General features: G+C 38.7%; 2 protein-coding genes across 4 annotated transcripts; one reads left to right on the top strand and one right to left on the bottom strand.

Annotated features, from left to right (window-relative positions):
• Positions 1-120: 120 nt before the first annotated feature.
• tdg.1 (thymine DNA glycosylase, tandem duplicate 1) lies at positions 121-5,290 on the top strand. Of its 2 annotated transcripts, XM_018685678.2 has the most exons (11): positions 121-263; positions 862-936; positions 1,245-1,411; positions 1,629-1,921; positions 2,029-2,098; positions 2,256-2,391; positions 2,528-2,610; positions 2,700-2,794; positions 3,147-3,318; positions 3,615-3,767; positions 4,444-5,290. In XM_018685678.2, the coding sequence occupies exons 2-11, from the start codon at positions 878-880 to the stop codon at positions 4,569-4,571; spliced, it is 1,356 nt and encodes a 451-aa protein (XP_018541194.1). In that variant the 5' UTR covers positions 121-263; positions 862-877; the 3' UTR covers positions 4,572-5,290. The 2 variants fall into 2 exon arrangements, with proteins under 2 accessions (XP_018541194.1, XP_018541195.1); XM_018685679.2 differs by lacking the exon at positions 862-936 and having other exon boundaries at positions 129-263.
• Positions 5,291-14,280: 8,990 nt separating this feature from the next.
• LOC108889297 (patatin-like phospholipase domain-containing protein 2) lies at positions 14,281-19,245 on the bottom strand. 2 transcript variants are annotated; one of them, XM_018685684.2, is made up of 9 exons: positions 18,510-19,244; positions 17,519-17,751; positions 17,321-17,386; positions 16,611-16,820; positions 16,430-16,490; positions 16,175-16,348; positions 15,872-16,013; positions 15,594-15,677; positions 14,281-15,089 (listed from the first exon to the last, which is right to left on the bottom strand). In XM_018685684.2, exons 1-9 carry the CDS (start codon positions 18,742-18,744, stop codon positions 15,026-15,028), a joined length of 1,269 nt encoding a protein of 422 aa, XP_018541200.1. In that variant the 5' UTR covers positions 18,745-19,244; the 3' UTR covers positions 14,281-15,025. The 2 variants fall into 2 exon arrangements, 1 of the variants encoding a protein (XP_018541200.1); XR_007813936.1 differs by lacking the exon at positions 15,872-16,013 and having other exon boundaries at positions 15,035-15,089; positions 18,510-19,245.
• Between the last annotated feature and the right edge of the window lie 594 nt (positions 19,246-19,839).

The following is a 19,839-nucleotide window of genomic DNA, read 5'->3' as shown; positions in this document are numbered from 1 at the left end:
ATATTTTATAAGACCCCATGATAATAAATAGTCTAAAATATGCTTCTTTGGATCATTTCTCTTGATTACAACTAAAGATATGTTTCTTTTTGCACCCCTACGTCTCGGACTTGAGATCTTCCGGTGTCAAAGTTGACCGGCACGACTGTCATGTCTTTGTTGCATCTGTAGCACCTAAAGTGTTGTGAATAGAGGAGCGGGATAGATGGGAAAATAACAGTAATCTGTACAGAGGGAACAGATTTAAACCTTACCCGCAGCAGGTACGTTTAAGTTGATAAATACTGGTGAACTGTGTACAATTTTCCCGCGAGGAATCTCAGTGGAAGCGAAACCATTCATCCATGCTAAGTTAGCCGAACAGCTAGCTGTTGGCTAACATTAGCTGTACTTGTGGCACTGTTAACTGAGCAGCTGTAAACGAAACCACTTCTGTTATCCTCGGGAATACGACACATGTAGGATGGATATGAGATAGCTTTAAACTACCCTTACATGTTAGCAGTTTACTGTTACCTGTTTGAAAGTGGTGATTTGATAACTGGCGTTTCATCCGGGTTCAGCTTGTTAGTTAGCATAGCTATTCGGAGGGGAAAACATTTTGTTTATTTACAGAACTTACTGTTTAAAATATGTTAAAAACAGCGTTTGCATAGTGTTATTTTAATTTCCTTTAATGTATCATCGTCATCTAAGTTGTCCTCTATTATTTATGTTATGGTTTATCTTTTGTTGCTAACTCCACTGTTTTGTGTACAATACCCTGCCACATGCATTCAGTTTCATGCACTGCCAGACTCTGTAATATGAAAACCACATGTACGTCACCTCAACATGCATATATTGATTTATTTGATAAAGTCAAACGACCCAAAAGATGGAAGAAAAGCTGAATGGATCACTGCCCGTTGTCTCCCCGGAGTATCTTCAACAGTGGTGAGTCTCCCTCCTCGCCACAATGTGCCCATACAGGAGTCAGATTATAGCACTGAGGCTCTGACTGGCAAAGTGTGATGAAAATGAAATGAAAGCATGTGCAACCAGCTGCGCCTTTGGCTTTTGTTTCATCATTTTCCCTCATTATATGGCATTTGGTTTGTACACCACAGATGACGATTTACTGCGTGTGTTGTGTATGTGTTTTTTTTTGTTTTGTTTTGTTTTTGTTTTTTTTTTGTTTTAACTTTTTGCTGGTGTGCCTTTATTATCTCTAGCTCTTTTTCTTAATTATTCCTCTACCACAGGGTTCAGTCTACCCAGCAGTTCCACGCTCTCCAGGCCCAGTATTCAGGCATCAACATGAACCATCAGTATCTCTACCCAGAGAGGAAGACGGGAGAGTCAGCCATGGCACACATGGCCAATCCAGATCCCATGATGGATCAACAAGAACCTGCCAATCTGGCAAAACGTATGGTGCTCCTTTCTGAATAAAGCATCCTCACTGTATGTGGTAGCTGGTTGTGGGTAGTAATGTTTTTTACATATAATCTTAGTATAGTAAATGGTTGGACTAATAGTAAGGTAATGTAAGATGGAGTCTGCCAATGCAACATTTCAGAATAGTGGGGCAACTTGGTTCAGACGGTTCTTTGTATTGATATTCTCTTTGCTCCCTTTTCTTGTAGCTGCAGCAAAAAAGAGAGGCAGACCAGCTCAACCCAAGGAACCCAAACCACCCAAACCACCTAAAATACCCAAGGCACCAAAACCGCCCAAGGACCCAAATGCACCTAAGGCCAAACCCGGTCCTAAACCCAAGAAGGCCACTGAGGCTCAGGCAGATGGAAAGCAAGAGAAGATTGATGAAACCTTCAAGAAAGTGAAGAGGAAAATTGACCGCTTCAAGGGAATGTCAGAAGAGGAAGTCATGAAAAAAACTTTACCAGACCTGCTGGAATACAACCTGGACTATGTTATTGTAAGGCTCTTTGTCCATTTGTTTTACAGTGGGATCAAGCACTGTGCACTATTGGGAATGAATTTGAGTTTGTGAGCTCCAAAAACATCTGCTGCTTTTGCTTTCAGATCGGTATCAATCCAGGGCTGATGGCAGCTTACATTGGACGATGGTTTCCAGGACCTGGAAATCATTTTTGTAAGTCATGTGATAAGAATGATTTGTAATAATGATACACATACAGGTCAAATGAAAAACATATTACTATACATTAATGAGGATGTTGTGTCACCATTGCCTTCAGTTGTGCTTTAGTAGCTGCAGAGATGAATGACCAGTAACTATTTGATTTCAGGGAAGTGCCTGTTTCTGTCTGGATTTACTGAGGAGCAGCTCAACCACATGCATGACACCACCCTGCCTGGCAAGTACAAAATGGGCTTCACCAACATGGTGGCCAGGGCGACACCAGGCAGTAAAGACCTCTCAAGGTAAAAACATGTTAGACACAGCATTAGCATTGCTCATGGATTTTGATTTGATCTCTAACCACCATGCTTGATGTTTGATGAAGCTGGATTAGCAAACAGGAACCATAATGGCTGACTCTTGTTTTCACCTCGACAGTAAAGAGTTACGCGAAGGAGGCAAAATTCTCGTAGAGAAGTTGAAGAAATACAAGCCTCTTATTGCTGTTTTCAATGGGAAATGTAAGACCTCCTCTACTACAGTGCAACAGTTACAATAAATGTATTCATTGATGTAAATGAAGTTAATATTTTTATGTTCTTGTTTTTAGGCATCTATGAAATGTTCTGCAGAGAGTTGTTTGGTAAAAAACCACAGAAGCTTGATTTTGGTTTGCAGCCACACAAGATCCCAGACTGTGATGTGGTGAGAACTCATACATCTCAACTTTTTACAGGATTTCTCAGATGTTGATGAAAGTTACACACATTTCCAAATTGACCTCTCTCCTGCATGAAACCACTGTGGAAGTTTTTACACCATTATCACAATTGCAGTCACATTTCAAGTGGTGGTAATTAGTCAAGATTTTGCTGACAACATGAATGTTCAAGATCTTCAGCAAATTAATTGATCACTACTTGATTACAGTCAAAATCAGTACTGAAAGCTGAAGAAGTGAGAATCAATAATACTGTTTTGAAGACATCTAAAATATTTGTTCCATTTAACAGTGATTAAATTCTGCCTTAAACTGACCATCAGTTCTTCTACGCAGGCTCTGTATCTGATGCCTTCTTCCAGCGCTCGTTGTGCTCAGTTCCCTCGAGCTCAGGACAAAGTCCACTTCTACATCAAGCTGAGGGAGCTCAGGGATCAGCTGAGGGGCATCCAAAGAAGCACTGACATTGAGGAAGTTGACTACACATTCAACCTGGAGTTGGCCAAGGGTAAGCACCACCAGAAACGTCAGGGACCAATTAATGTGTTTTTGTGCCATGGCAGTTAAACTTGTTCTTTTTGTACCAGAAAGCAGCATCATGACATACAAAAGTACCAAACTACATAAAGCAATGACATTCATTTAAACGACTTTCCCTACTTTGAGCATGGTAAAAAAAATGTATATAGGCATGGAAAGTAGTAGCATCAGTGGCTTAACAGCATCTGTGTTTCAGTACATCATGATGTTAAAATCTTTGGTAGCAGAGCATGATTGACATGTTTTTTTTTCTTCCATTAACAGAGGATGCCAAGAGGATGGCGATAAAGGAGGAGCAGTATGATCCTGGTTATGAAGATGCCTATGGTGGAGCATACGTAGAGAGAGGACCTGAGGAGGGCCAGGCCCCGGGTCAGACCAACGGTCACTGTACATTCTCAACTGGAGAAAACACCGGTAACAACACACACACACACACACACACACACACACACTGCTGAACCTGCGGGGAAGCTAGGTTACAGCAGACATGGTTCTGCTCTCTTTAGCAGTGGTATCTTCTCTTTGTGCTTGGCTACGTTCTGCATCACGACCACAGGGAAATGGAGTTAAGACAAATACAGACATCTCAGGTTACAATTTTATAAATTTTGATTGAAAGCCATAAGGTAAATTCAAAGGGGAAAATTTCATGGAAAAATCCTTGAAATTTCAGCCAGGCTGGTGAAATAAGAGAGATGGCCATTTCCTGTAAACTTGGCCTGCAACAATCAACTGATGCGTGATCAATTCTGCAGATTATTTTCAACCCCCCAGGATTTTTTTTGTCTATAAAATAGTGAAAAATCCTAAAGACACAACCAAGTGGTGACAAGTAAACAGCTTGTTTTATCTGACAGTGTAAAACCTGAAGATATACCTCTTTATGTATGTAAAGCATAAAAACCTTACATTTAAATAGCTTAAACTAGTGACTTTTTGCCCATTTTCTTCTGCATCCATTAATTACATGGACTTATCCTACTAAAGTGACACAGTATCTTGAGCACAAGATACTGAATCCTCACATGAAGCTCACAAATCCACCAAATTAAATTTTCTTATAGCACAGTTGTTTGTTCTCGTTCTCCAGAGGGCGCACAGGAGGCCACCACGTCACAAACAGCAGAGGGCCAGCTTCCAGACGGACAGTGGATGACCCAGTCCTTTGCTGATCAGATCCCAGATATTAGTGGTGGACCAAAAGATGGCAGCGTATGAGGAAAAAGGCTTTGACGTCCCTGCAGGCCCTGACCTGCAGAGACTTCAGCCAGTTCATCCCTTCGCCTCTTTTGTAAGGTCTTAGATTGTTTTCCTTTTTATTAGTGTCCAAGTGGAATATACACACACTGAAGGACTTTTTAGAAATTTTGCAGAACACTCTGCATTTTATTTTGTTTGTGATCTTGAATACATTCATGACAGTCTTTTTAAATGTGAAATCAGGGACTTGACAATGATGCTTGACTGTCACTAGAAAAGGTCATGTATTTAAACATTGTTTTGCCTTTGTACTGTACTATACTGCACTGTAATGCAGTAGGTGTAAACATTCATGTCTACTGTTTCAACAGTAGATAAAACTCCAGATGGTTATTTTATAAGCTTGACTGATCAGTGTGAGCCTATGCGACCCTCTATGTGAAATGAGGACTTAGCGAGCATTAATATTTTTACATTCATGGTGCTATGAACTGACCACAATGCAGCGTGATCACTTGGTGAAACCAGACTCATCATGGATGTTGGAGATTCCACAGAAGGAATTTCTGACAAGCCTTCAACATAATGTTACAAAACTCAAACGGGTTTTATTTTAATCTTTATCACTTTTTTTGCTTTAGGAGTTTTAGAATTTTGTATGTTTATGGAAATGTCATTCACAAGGAATTTTATGAAACATTTGTCCATTAAAATATCCTGATGATGCTTTTTCTATATTACTGGTTTATCTTTCTTTTCTTTTTTTAGAGTGGCCGCCACCTTGTGGCAGAGTGTGGTGTTTTGGGGGAAAATACACAAGAATGAATGCATACATATACATATATATATATATATGTGTGTGTGTGTGTGTGTGTAATTTTGTATGTAATTTTTTTTAAGAGCCCCCATGACAGATCTGACAATGACACCAATAGCAGCAATTTATTTCATGACCAAATTAAGTGACTTTATAAACCTTTATATAGACACTTTTAATTCAGTGGGTTTGATTGTATATTTTACATGATTGAACTTTCACTCACTCTGCTTTCTTGAAATACATACAACATACTTTTAAAAGGAATCAGAGTCACAGACTACATGAAACATTGGTTGTATTTAGCAGTAATCACTCCACTTTCTCCACTTGTATATTCCTTTATTGTAATTATATTATTTCAGTATGTTGTTACTTCCTGCTTCCTTCCTCATGTTAACTGATGGTTAAATGTTCCCTGTGTACAAACTGAAAACATCCTCACCCCAGAGTCTGCCTCAATTGCACTTACCATGTAGAGCTTAGAGAGACAAGATGGTGGCCAACTCCTGTCTTTGCCACCAACAGAAGAGGTGAAATGCAAGGGCAGAGCTCAAGTAGACCTCTGCAAAGTTGAGCCAACAACTCTGCCAAGTAACTCCAACACTGAGCACCATTTAATTCAGAATGTGTTAAAATAACTCTTAGAATGTATGAAATGAATGAGCACAAATTTAAAAACAGAAATTAAAATTGAATATTTTATTGGTTGATTTTGTCATGCGGGCCAAATATAATTCATTAATGGGCCAAATGTGGCCCACAAGCCTTGAGTTTGACACATGTGCCCTAGATGGAGACACAGAGACAAAAATGGTTTCTGTTAGTGGTATTACTGTAATGGCATTACCTCTGTTGTTACCTTTACAGCAGCAGGTAAAGGAGGTGTGTACAACAAGAATAACTGACAGTCACATTATACACTAAGAAAAACTGGTTCTTTGTAAGTGCTCGGAGGCACTTTAAGCGCTCTGGAGAACCTTTTTATGCTAAAGAACCTTTTCTTGCTGTTTAAGGTTCTTTGGGGAACTGAATTAAAGAAAAAAGGGTTCTAAGTCCTACCTTGCAGTACTTTTAGTGCCTTGAGGAACCTTTTTTTGTTTAAAGTATGGTCATATGGCTATTGACCTATGCCTAACCTATGCTGACTAACTTGTGGCTGTGTGCAAGAATTATTGTTATGGGGTCATTTTTTTATTGTAAAGGGTGATAAAGGCAACTGCTTTTTATATAGAGCAGTCATAAAGCAATGTAATTATAAATCATATTAAGTAATTAAGAATTTTTGGCTACTACACCTGCCAAGTTTAAAGTTGATTGGATGAGTCATTGAGAAAACTGAAGATAGAGACAGTATACACACACACACACACACACACACACACACTAATGATACCCAATTCTTTCCATTTTACATGTTAGGAAGTTCAGACATTCCACGTTCATATTTCATCGTCCAGCTTTGGCTGTGTATTATTTGCCTTTAAGCTGATTCTACAACATGTTTGTGCTCTCTGCTTTTCTAGCTAATGCACTTGAGCTTCCATCCCCTGTACTCCTGCATACTTTCTGCTACAGAAACCTTTCAACTATCAAAAGGTATAAACTTTTTTACATTTATGCTAATTCAACTTTCTTCAACTCTTTATGCTTTTTAAAATGTTCAACTTTGTCTGCAAATTTGCTATTCAAATGAATGCTTAAGCTTCTGCATCTACCCTCTCTCTCTGCTAATTTCAGCCATTTTAAACTTCAGCAATTACTTTTGCTTTTCAACTTTAAGTTTTTCTTCTACATTTCAACAATAATTTCAGCCATTTTAAGCACTGTGTCAGCGATCCATTCAGTTCTCAACATTCACATGCATTTTCCACAGGAAATGCATTTTCTAGTTCATCCTCAAGTCTCGCCAGCGGATATGGAGCTTATCAAAAATGGTTCTGCAGACTGACTTTGAGTCAGTGGATATATCTACTCTCTGTATTAGTGTGCTTACAGTGTGTGTATTCTCTGTATTAGTGTGCTTATCTACTGGCAGCAACTGAGCATCTCTACAGGAGCAAATGACAACTGTGTATTGAACATCTTACCTACGATTTGATTTCTTATCTTCTTTAAATTTTACCACCCAGTTTTCCTAATTGTCTTTCATTCCTCCACACTTTTGACTCACATGATGGTGAGTGATGTGACCCTGCACCCATATTACCTAGCATCCTCAACCGTCCTATCTTGTCCATGAGCAGCGCACAGACAATGTTGCCTGGCAACACAGCCAAGATGCCCAGGAAACTGACAAAGTAGACCGTGTAGGCATTGTTCTCATCATTGATGTCACTGAGCAGGCAGCCCTCTTTATTGTGCAAGAAAGTGCTGTTGATGAGCTTGCAGTTGATCAACGTGTACTTGAAGAGATCTGGAGAGAAACTAGGGGGAGGAAGGGGGGCCAGAGGATGACGAGAGGTGACAGAAAGGGATTAACTGGTAAACTTGTTGCCAGGATGGAAAAGATACTGATCACAGTGACTGATCTGCTATTAATGTAAAACAAGTCAATTTTGGACATTAATAAATCAATCAATGCCTGGTAACTAAAAGATCTTATCCCAGACTCCTGTAACATATCAGTAGATTTTCAAAGAACTCTTGTAGAGTTTTTTATTACGTTTATTAATTTCCTATTTTATTTGGTAAGATTTTATAGCACCCTTACTCCATATATTCCAGGACTGTACCTGCCATTTTTTAGAAAGTGAGGTTTTATTCAATAAAATCCTTCCTTCTCTGTGCTCTTATTTCACTACAATGCTTTTCCTACAGATGAGTGCTTTTTCAAAACCTAAACCTAACTCTGAAAAATAAAACAATTTATTCAAAATTGAATGCATTAATACATTAAAGAATACATATATATACAGTGTATATGTATATATTTGAATCATTACTTGAATTTTTTCAGGTGAATTTATTTTATTTTATTATTGGATGTTTAGAAGTGTGGGAGGAAACCGGGATACCCAAAATAAACCCACGCAGACATGGGGAGAACAGGTAAACTCCACCATGCTACCCTTTTTTTTTTTTTTTTTTTTGTTAATGCCACTGCTTGCGCAAACTCTTGATTCAGAGGTTGTTGGTTGGTTTCTAGCTTCTAACAGTGGCGGGCCTGTTAACAGCTATTGTCCAGAAAATGCACAAGCCATACTTCTTCTGAGCCTGGAAAAAGCAGCTGCAACATACGTGTATAGTGTGTGAGGAGCCTTAATGACACAACTACCAATATATTCAAGCAGACTTTGCTGTGGCTCTTGTTCCTCTAGCTCATCAGAACTGTCCTCAACTCTGTTGGAAATCATAGGCCTATTACCAGTTCTTGCAGGAGGAGTGCCAGCCATACGGCAACGAAAAGCAAAAATGCTATAATTCGGTGTTGGCTCCTCATGGAAAACCTGAACCGTGCAAGTCAGTGCTACAATGCTTGCTAGGGCTATGTAAAGTAAAACTGTTCCTCCACCATTCAACAAATGAGATACAGACAGTATATATATATATATATATATATATATATATATATATATATATATATATATATATATATATATATATACATATATATATATGTCTGTATCTCATTTGTTGAATGGTTGTCAAGGTGAAAAAAGAAGGTGTAAAAAGGACTGAGATATCATAAAGAACTAATTTTAAATTGAAAACATGGTTACCATAGTAACAGTAACTTGGTAACCATGTGTACTTTAAACTCTTGTGATGTCATCAGTGACATCATCAGTCTCATTCTATCACAGACTGTTGAGAAGGGATACACACAGAGGAATTTAGAGAGAGAGAATCCAGAGAAGAACCAGTCACTTTCTTTTCCACCTTTTTTTAATCTTGTAAAGCTTGACAAACAATAATTTTGGAGAGCAGAAAAAATACCGTCAATTTTGTTCAACTTCCTCTAACCGCCAACATGCGAGCCTTAATACTGGGTGCTGCACTGGTGCCTTTGGTAGCCATAACTGCTGGTCGCCTCATCAGATCTGGTCTGGGATTTAATTGTCCCAGTTCATCCAACGATAACCCCACAAAACCTGTACCTAATGCGTCACCTCTAGGTGAGTGTGCACCGCAACCAACCCCAAAAGACTTAAAGGCCGGAAACTTCAGCGAGGTCACGGAACTACATCAAGTTAGCCATTCTACCGGCTCGTACTGTTTAAATAATGAAAGTCAACAAAAACATGGCGTCTTTGGCCAGAGCCCTGCTGTGATTCACAAGAATGATTCTGGCGGTGAAAGGCTCAATCGTCCCAGTTCATCCAACGATAACCCCACAAAACCTATACTTCACGAGTCACCTCTAGGTGAGTGTCCACCACCACCAATCCCCAAAGACTTAAAGGCCAGAAACTTCAGTAAGCTCACGGAACTGCATCAAGTTAGGCGTTCCACCGGCTTGTACTGTTTAAATAATGAAAGTCAACAAAAAGATGGCGTCTTTGGCCAGAGCCCTGCTGTGATTCACAAGAATGATTCTGGCGGTGAAAGGCTCAATCGTCCCAGTTCATCCAACGATAACCCCACAAAACCTATACTTCACGAGTCACCTCTAGGTGAGTGTCCACCACCACCAATCCCAAAAGACTTAAAGGCCGGAAACTTCAGTAAGCTCACAGAACTGCATCAAGTTAGCTGTTCGACAGGCTTGTACTGTTTAAATAATGAAAGTCAACAAAAAGATAGCGTCTCTGTCTGCAGCTCTGCTGTGATTCCCAGAAGTGATTCTGGAAGTGAGAGGCTTAAGGGTCCTCTTCTTGTTCTCTACACGACTCTACCTTTCTGCAGTACCTCCCCTGAGAATGAGGGACCCGGGGAAACTATGTCTTCACTTAACCCAGAGACACCACAGACCGAGGGCCACGCATCAATTTTAACACAGCTCAGAGAAATAACTATTAATTCTTTTGTCATTGCTCGAGCAAAACTCGCAGCTTTATTGTCCATGGCCCAAAGAACAGTTGCATCTTATTTCAACATGGCTAGAGCACGAATTATGAATTTTTGGTCCATGATCACTGAAAAAATTGCACTTGTTTTTATCCAACAACAAATAACGATAAGAAGATTTTTCAACAATACCCAAGCAACAATTAGATCAAGAATAATCACTGGTTGTTACAGGATGGCCATAATGTTAGCTGCCAGAGTCCTAGCAAGCCTTCAAGCACAGACTTCAAAGTTATTCATCATTGACATTGTCTATGTCCAAAGACCATCTTGTAGTGTTTTTATTTTTAGTTTGAGAATTGTTTCTCGTCCTGCAAGAATTAATAATAGGCCTATGATTTCCAACAGAGTTAACAGGCCACTGTTAGAAGCTAGAAACCAACCAACAACCTCTGAATCAAGAGTTTTCTCCAGATGATGTTTGCACAAGCAGTGGCATTAAAAAAAACAAAACAGAAACACACACACACACACACACACAAAAAAAAAAGGGTAGCATGGTGGAGTTTACCTGTTCTCCCCATGTCTGCGTGGGTTTATTTCGGATATTCCGGTTTCCTCCCACACTTCTAAACAGCCAATAATAAAATAAAAAATAAAAAATAAAAAAAATTCACCTGAAAAAATTCAAGTCATAATTCAAATATATACACATACAATTAGGAAAACTGGGTGGTAAAATTTAAAGAAGATAAGAAATCAAATCGTAGGTAAGATGTTCAATACACAGTTGTCATTTGCTCCTGTAGAGATGCTCAGTTGCTGGCAGTAGATATATCAAAGTCAGTCTGCAGAAAAATTTTGATAAGCTCCATATCCGCTGGTGAGACTTCAGGATGAACTAGAAAATGCATTTCCTGTGGAAAATGCATGTGAATGTTGAGAACTGAATGGATCACTGACACAGTGCTTAAAATGGCTGAAATTATTGTTGAAATTCAGAAGAAGTTGAAAGGCTGAAATTATTGTTGAAATGTAGAAGAAAAAGCAGAAAGAGTGAGTAGATGCAGACGCTTAAAGTTAAAACCAACAGCTTAAGCATTCATTTGAATAGCAAATTTGCAGACAAAGTTGAACGTTTTAAAAAGCATAAAGAGTTGAATAAAGTTGAATTAAATGTACAGACACCATTCAGGTATGAAAATGTTCCGCTTCTGCTGGACTTTCTGGGATGTATTCAACTTTTTGATCCTATGCTTGTATGACTTTATATGAATTTTTTTATGAATTAAAAAATGAATGGGATCCTATGGGAGCTTTCCCAATCCCAAGGTTACTACCAGTATCCCAGAAAGCATTTCACACCACCAGCGGTTCGATCCCCACTTCAGACACTGAAATCCACAGCGCAACGCCTGGTAGTAAAAGCAATTGTAGTGATAGTAAAATTGCAAAATTGCAAAATTGTTGTAAATAGCAAAATAGCATAAAAGCATAAACAGTTGAACAAAGTTGAATAAGCAAAACAGTAAAAAGCTTGAAAAGTGAAACATTTTCATAGCAGAATAGTTTCTACAGTAGAAAGTGCAGTGAAATTTCAGTGTCTGAAGTGGGACTAGTTAGAGACCAAAAAAGGTGTGGAATAATAATAATAATAATAAAATAGAAGAACAATAGCTCTATTTGACAAATGTCTTAGAGAGGTTTAAATTTGTGCTTATTCATATTTAACTCTGAAAAACTACTGGTTAAATTTGGACACATAAATGGCAAAAAATGAAAACATTAAATTTCAGGATCAAACATTTCCAAATTGATTTTCACTCTAAGTGTTATTTTAATACATTCAGAATTAAATGGTGCTCAGTGTTGGAGCTATTTGGCTTTGCTGAGGTGTAATTGAGCTCTGTTGGTTCCTCTGTTGGTGGCAAAGAAACGAGTTGGCCGCCATCTTGTCTCTCCAAGCTTTACATCAGGGGTGTCAAACTCAAATACACAGTGGGCCGAAATTAAAAAATTGCTACAAGTCAAGGGCCAGACGGGTTCAACGTTTATTGAAAACTTATTGAAACAACCTTTTTGCACATATTGAACCTGGAACTAAGAAGGCCTATAGATTATTGCCTATAAAACAACATTAATTATGAGATAAAAACAATATATAATAAATAAATAAAAATAAAAGAAATAAAACCATGAATAAAACCATTAATTCCTTATGGCTCTCTCTGCAGCTTTTCCACAGTAATTTCAAGTGAAAACATTTTCTACAGTGAACGTAGCCTGCTGTGAAACCAGGCTTCTTTTGAACTCTTCTACCTTCTGTGGCCTTAGTGTCGTGTCCAGATGCTTGTATCTGTCGTGGTGCTTCGTTTCATAGTGTCTTCTTATGTTGTATTGTTTCATTACAGCAGGGGTGTCAAACTCAATTGCACAGGGGGCCAAAATTCAAAACACAGTTTAGGTCACGGGCCGAACAGGATAAACATTTATTGAACACACTAAAACTAAATGTTTTTGAACATAAATATGAATAAAAACAGACAGGAATATTATTTCGAAATAAATAAACTTAAACTTTAAATAACTTAAAATATTTTGCTCTCCATGAAAATATATCCTGTCAAAATTATACAAATTATATATATATATATATATATATATATGTATGTATGTATGTATGTATGTATGTGTGTGTATATATATATATATATATATATATATATATATATATATATATATATATATATATATATATATATATATATATATATATGTATATGTATATATATGATGATGGTTCCTGGTCCCGGCTGACCTTGGTGGCAGCTGTCGTTTTCTTTTCGTTAGTTTTGGTTGTTCCTGTGTTGTTGGTTTGGTTGATTAATTTACTTTTCTTTGTAAATACATTGTTAACTTTAACCTGCCAACTCGTTCCGTCTCCCTTCCTGGTCACAGTTGTCGAGCCGGGCTGTGACAACCTATTGTAACAATGTTGATCAGAATTTGTTGGTTACCTAAAGGTGTTCACTGACATAAGGCTGTAGATCCTCACCTTTTTATATACCATTATACATGATCAGTGTGTGTGTTTGTGTGTGTTTCCTACCTGTGTTGTAGAAGAGGGTGGCAATGAAGGTGCAATTCTTGAAGAAGGTGTTGCTGGAGGTGATGTCCTCAAAGTAACACTCTTCAAACAGCGAGTCCTTGAATACCGTAGACTTCATTTTCAGGTTCATAAACCTACAAGCAATCAAAGACAGGGATGGAGGAATCAAGACAAAAAGGCAATGAACAGAGGCAGGAGAAGAGGTGAAGCACAAAAATTTGAGAAAAAGTTGAAGGGCTGAAGGCTAGCCAGCGCAATACACACCCATCTTTCTTTACAGACATCACCCAATATGGCAGAAAACTGAGACAACGCAACCGAACACAGCTGAAGATTTGAAAATAATCAGACCTTCATTTTAATTTGTATAGCAGCCGCCGCAGCCTCAGTTGCAGCTTTCTTGTGGTTCCGTAGATAGGAGCTTTCAGTTTAGACTACGGTCAAGGCTGTGGCAAAACAGGTTTTCTCCAGGTGCTCCGGTGTCTCCCACATTTATCTGAATTTGTTTCAATAAAATATTCAATTTTAATCTCTGTTTTTAAATTTGTGCTTATTCATATTTAACTCTGAAAAACTGCTGGTTAAATTTGGACACATAAACGGCAAAAATGAAAACATTGAAATTTCAGGATCAAACATTTCCAAGTTGATTTTCACTCTAAGTGTTATTTTAATAAATTCTGAATGAAATGGTGCCCAGTGCTGGGAGTTATTTGGCTTTGCAGAGGTGTACTTGAGCTCTGCCCTTGCATTTCACTTCTTCTGTTTGTGGCAAAGAAACAAGTTCACCGCCATCTTGTCTCTCTAAGCTCTACATCAGGGGTGTCAAACCCTTAAAAAATTGCTACAAGTCAAGGGCCGGACGGGTTCAACATTTATTGAAAACTTATTGAAACAACCTTTTTGCACATATTGAACCTGGAACTAAGAAGGCCTATAGATTATTGCCTATAAAACAACATTAATTATGAAATAAAAACAGCAAATAATAAATAAATAAGCTGCTGATTATGGGCAGGCAGAAGTTGTGAGTTTGTAGCTGAGACAGATTTCTATGTTCACTTGTCTCTCTCCTTCTAGATGAAGATTTTAAAATGGGATCAATCAAGCTGAGACAAGAGGCCAGAGGTCAGCTTCAGTAAACGGTCCCTGAGCTCTGGTGAGAACGGAGGAGTTGTTTTGGTTTCTACTCTGTCAGTAGCTGATGCTGAAATACAATCAAAGTTTTATCTAGAGGAGGAAAATTCATGTTATACATCCATCCACCACAACCATCTGATGGTGACAAATTTAACCCAAGTCACTGTGGGTAAAAGTTAAGCTATTGGTCAGTTCAGTCCACATGGTCTGCATGAGATACTCTTCCTTATTAATGTAACATAGGTGACAAATGCTATGGTTTATGGTTGATGATGTGTCCGTTTACTTCTGTGGTTTAAAGTCACCTTGCCACATTTAGGCAAATTTCATGCTTGGTGGTCGGGCAAAATTGTACATGTCAAGGTGAGGGAGAGGAGGTCCATGTTACTGTTGTCATCCCAGTGAAGACTTTTGTTGGAAACTGGAGCGACTGTTGAGGTCAGAGGTTTAATGTTTTCATCTCCTCGTCTGAATCGCAAGATTTAAGCCAGAGGATTTGTTGCTGTACCTACGAGATTCCCTAGATGGAGACACAGAGACAAAAATGGTTTCTGTTAGTGGTGTTATTGTAATGGCATTATCTCTGTTGTTACCTTTACAGCAGTAGATAAAGAAGGTGTGTACAACAAGAATAACTGACAGTAACATCATATTTTTTTCCCTTTGGAGGAAAAAAACGAATTACATCACCTTCATCATATAATTAGAGCCTCTAAAAATCTCCATTTTATAAAACCATTTCAGTTAGAGCAATGACTCCACTGTTATGCAGCAGTTTAACTTCTTTACCAAGCAGAATTTAGTAGAAGACAATGGCTGACCATTTTCTTTCTGGGCAGCTGCTAAATTTGAAAGTTTAATTCAAATAAAAAATTATACTAAATTAAACTGATTAATTAATTTATATATATATATATATATATATATATATATATATATATATATATATATATATATATATGAGATAAAATATGATATATATATATATATATATATCTCATATTTTATGGATGTGTTTACAAACCTGATGTTTTCCTTGCCTCCACTGGAGAAATCTGCAGCTGATGTCAACAGTCTGTAAATTACTGTGCAGCCCGACTGTATCACACTGTCAAAATACAACCGATAAAAAAGATAGAAGAAGAAGAAATGTTTTAGCCAGTTTAATTTGAGGTATGTTTTTAAAGATGCTGCTGATTTTGGCTGCCTAAGGCCTATATATATATATATATATATATATATATATATGGATGTAAATTGATCTGTTCCTAATGGTTGCACATTGAGCTGCTTTGTCTTCACCTTTTGGCAAGTAAGAAGGTCAGCTCGATGGGCAGCATGAGGAGGCTCAGCAGATACAAAACCAGTTTGACTGGAAGGAACTCAGCGAGCTGAGACCACCAGCTGACTCCATCATGACTCTCCCTGCAAGCCTCACACAGGACTATCACACACACATACAGACAACATATATATTCGTAAAGATACTGTTTTGTACAGAGAGGTTGATCTACAGCCACTTCACAGATGAATGGAACCAGAATTATCTCTAATATTACAACTGTGGAGTCCTACTGTGACCCCAGTCCCACCTGTCCCACTTACTTTTTTTGAAGTCAACTGGGAGGTTCTCTATGACTTTCTGGTCCAGCCAGCACTGTTTTTCTTTTGCAAGATTTAGTCCATTCATCAGAGTCTTCTTGGGCTCACAACAAGAGGTCTTGACTGCGTCCATCTCTGACACCAAACTGGGAGGAAGGCACTGTGTCCCAAGCAGATCTGTAAGAGACAGCTGATGAAGAACATGTCTTCTGTTGTTACTACACGTGTAAACCCAAAGAGATCCAGTTCTGAGATCACCTCTTTCTCTCAGGAAACGAAGAGCATCCATGTAGCCGTTGTGACAGATCTCAGCCAGCTTCTGTCAAGAACAAATGCAAAACCATGCAGTGCAGAGAACTTTTTAAAGATAATTTGATTTTAACACTAAACCTGTTCGTTCGGTTTCCTGGTATGACAGAGAAGCAGAGATTTTTCCAACCTCAAGTCTAGGAGGTAAGAAGGATGTACAGACGCGGTGCACGTTGCCGGTGTTGACCTGGATGCTGACGTTGCCGTAGTGCACCTCGAAGAAGTTGAATGTACCCTCTGTGGGGCAGATGTCGCTCTCACCTGAGAACGGGGCCATGGTGATGGTGTTTCTCTGCTCGAACAGGGGCATGTTGTTGCTCAGGGCTCCATCCATGTAGAGCTGAGAGATGACCACACAGATTAAAAACTTTCAAAATTTTTGATTCATACTTTGCTTTAAAAGGACTAAGGACCAGTTAAAAGCAACTCAATACCCTGCTGAATGCATGTATGGGTTAGGCTTAGGGATTGGGTTAGGGTTGGTCATGTGATGATGATCCTGATAAAGTCCACAAACCAAAATATGGTGGTCTCATTATAAAGTTGTACTTTATATAAGCAGTGTTGCTGGAGTTTTGACCTCTTTTTTTCCTTCTACATAAACCACAAAGTAGGTGAAGTTGATCCAGAACTCTGATTGTTTACTTAAAGCTCCTATTCGTAGGATTTGACATTTTCTGATTATAGGGGCTTTAAAGTGAATAGCACTGTAAAATCATATTGTATAATGATTTCTTGCTAACCCTTTGACAATAACATGTCCACTGCAGCACTGAGGGAGATTATAGCAACAGTGAAGCAGGGTGAAACTGGTTAAAAAATGGACAGGTGTCCACTCACCACTCCACGGTATGAAGGTGGGATGAAACCGCAGTAAACAGGGAAAAAGCAGCTGCACATGAGAACCTGCAAAAGGAGGCACAGGTCAAAACATCAGAATTTAAAAATCAGATCCTCAGGTTCTGGCATTTTGTTGAATTACGGTGAAGTCAAACTGGGCTTCAAGACATTTCAGTGCCTTTCTCTCCTCCATTTTACCTGAATGAGCTCGTCTCTGCTGTCAAACTCCGACACCAAAACGTTCTTCCCGTCAGCCAGTCTGGTGAGGGACACGCAGAGCTTTCCAGAGGCCCGAAGGTGGGCGTCCTCTGGAAGTTTCTCCAGCAGGGATTCCCGCACTGTCCGCAGCAGACTGAAGGTCGGGTGGAAAACTCCCAGTGTGTGTTTTCTGGCCTCTTTCGCCACATTCAACACATCAACACAGAACTGTTCTGAGGAGGAAAAAGCAAGACAGATTAATAAGTGAGTGAATCAAATTCCAGTATTTTGTTTTTCCTTTAAAAGTCTTATGGTCCCTGGATGTATTGAAAGAAGCTAACCTTGGCCCCTGACTCAAAATGCATTCTTTGTAATATATGATATCAGAAACCTGTTGAGGCATTGCTTCTAACTGATACATTGCTACATTGATAAAATACCTGGAAAAACAGTATAAACATATCTCTCTTTTTTTGTTTGTTTGTTTTCATTGTGATGTTTTTGTGTCTGTCTGTTGTTGGTGAATGGGTGTTTTCTCCTCATTGGACTCCCTTGGCTGTGTACTCCATGTGACATCTGGAATTTGCCCCCACTATTGCATGAACTGCACTTGCTCTGAGATAACATACCCCTGACCTTTTCTATACAACCAGGAACTTCAAATACTACAGGAAGAAAATTAAAACTACACATACATTGTAGGCGCATAACAAAACCAGATGGCTGGCAAAGTTAGATTTAAAAACACTTGGCTTTCACCTGTTGTAAATATATCCATACTGTCATTCTACACTGTGAATGAGGGGTGCTAAGAAATAAGAATTAAATTATTTACTTCTTTTTTTAGGAGTACATTATACATGTGTTTATGTGGGGACAATATCAGATTTTTTAAATTGCAAAATGAGGGACTGCAGTGGAAAATAACACTGTAAACTGTGAGCTCCATGCATGGGGCGATCACACAAAACTGATCTGCAATGTGACTTACCAATGGGAATCCCAACAGCCAGAGCTGCAGCAACGAGACAACCAGATGAAGCTCCACAGATTTTAGAAGCACCATGAACCAGCTGTGGAACCCGCTCCAGGATACAGCTCAACGCTCCCAGGTAGTAAATACTCCTGAATCCACAGCCTGCAAACGAGATGTTCCACTCCTCGTCCCACTGAAACATCATGGTTGATTGAAACTGCATTTCTATTGTCACAGTCCCTCCTGGCATCTCTCAGAGTTCAGCCGGGGCATTTGGATTCCCTTCAGTATTCGATACATGTGTACACTGTTTGTCTTATCTCCTCTACATACAGAGGTAAAGTGGGAAGTGTGTGTGTTGGCTGTGGTATGGTATTGCACAACTTACTAGGCTCAAACGTCACATGTTTCAAAATAGAAAAGCTAGAATAACTTCACCCACTGGCTGCAATTAGGGCAGCTGCATGTCATGTGAAACAGTTTTCATAACTTACTTAACCACCACTTATATAACATACATCAGTAAAGGAAAGGCACAACAACAACATTAATCATGGATAACTATATGCAATATCAGATAAACTGATAACAGTACATCATAAAATGAATACAACAGTAAAAACTGATAAATATCATATAAGTATGAACACATATACAACCTAGTTTCTTTCCTATCTTTATTTCTGCTAACATTTTTCCATCTTTCTGAAAAACTTGAAAATGTTTTGTGTGGTTTTCTGTCCATATTCAGAACTGGATAACAGTATTTGAAGATAAAAGGTCTGACAGTAAAGCTGTTCTACATGCTACAAGTGTTTCTGGGGTTCGGACATCTTCAACTAAAAACAAAATGACAGTAGTTTAGCTTCAATAACAGCAGTTCCTTGTGTGCATCATGCCACGAGCCTGGTGGAAGCTGTAGTTGTTGCATGACAATCTGTTCATGTTTTACTATCCAGCACACCAGCTGATGTTCATCTAGTTTTAAAATGTACATTTATGGTTTTTGCTGTAAACTCAGTATTGTCATGCTGCCGCCTTTTAAAGTTGTTGGATAGTGAAACAGCTGCACATTTATACAACCTACAGACACAGAGCAGCATTAGCATTAATTCAAGGTTCTGTTTCTGGGGACTCTTTAGCTGCTGTGTTCACCAGATGGCTGCTAACTTTTCAGTTAAGAGTTTGTTTAATTGCTACAGCTGCTTTTTGCTGCTGACAGCAAAGTTACTGAGTGAACTCAAACGTTAAAGCTACAAGTCATAAAACAAAAAGAGTAAGGTCAAAGATGCTAAAATGCTCTGCACAGCTGAGGAAACTGACAATTTTCTCTAGGCTTGTTACA

The sequence above is a fragment of the Lates calcarifer genome, linkage group LG10 (assembly GCF_001640805.2).
Source record: "Lates calcarifer isolate ASB-BC8 linkage group LG10, TLL_Latcal_v3, whole genome shotgun sequence".
In the NCBI taxonomy this organism is placed as follows: Eukaryota; Metazoa; Chordata; class Actinopteri; family Centropomidae; genus Lates; species Lates calcarifer.
This window is presented reverse-complemented; position numbering and strand designations above follow the sequence as displayed.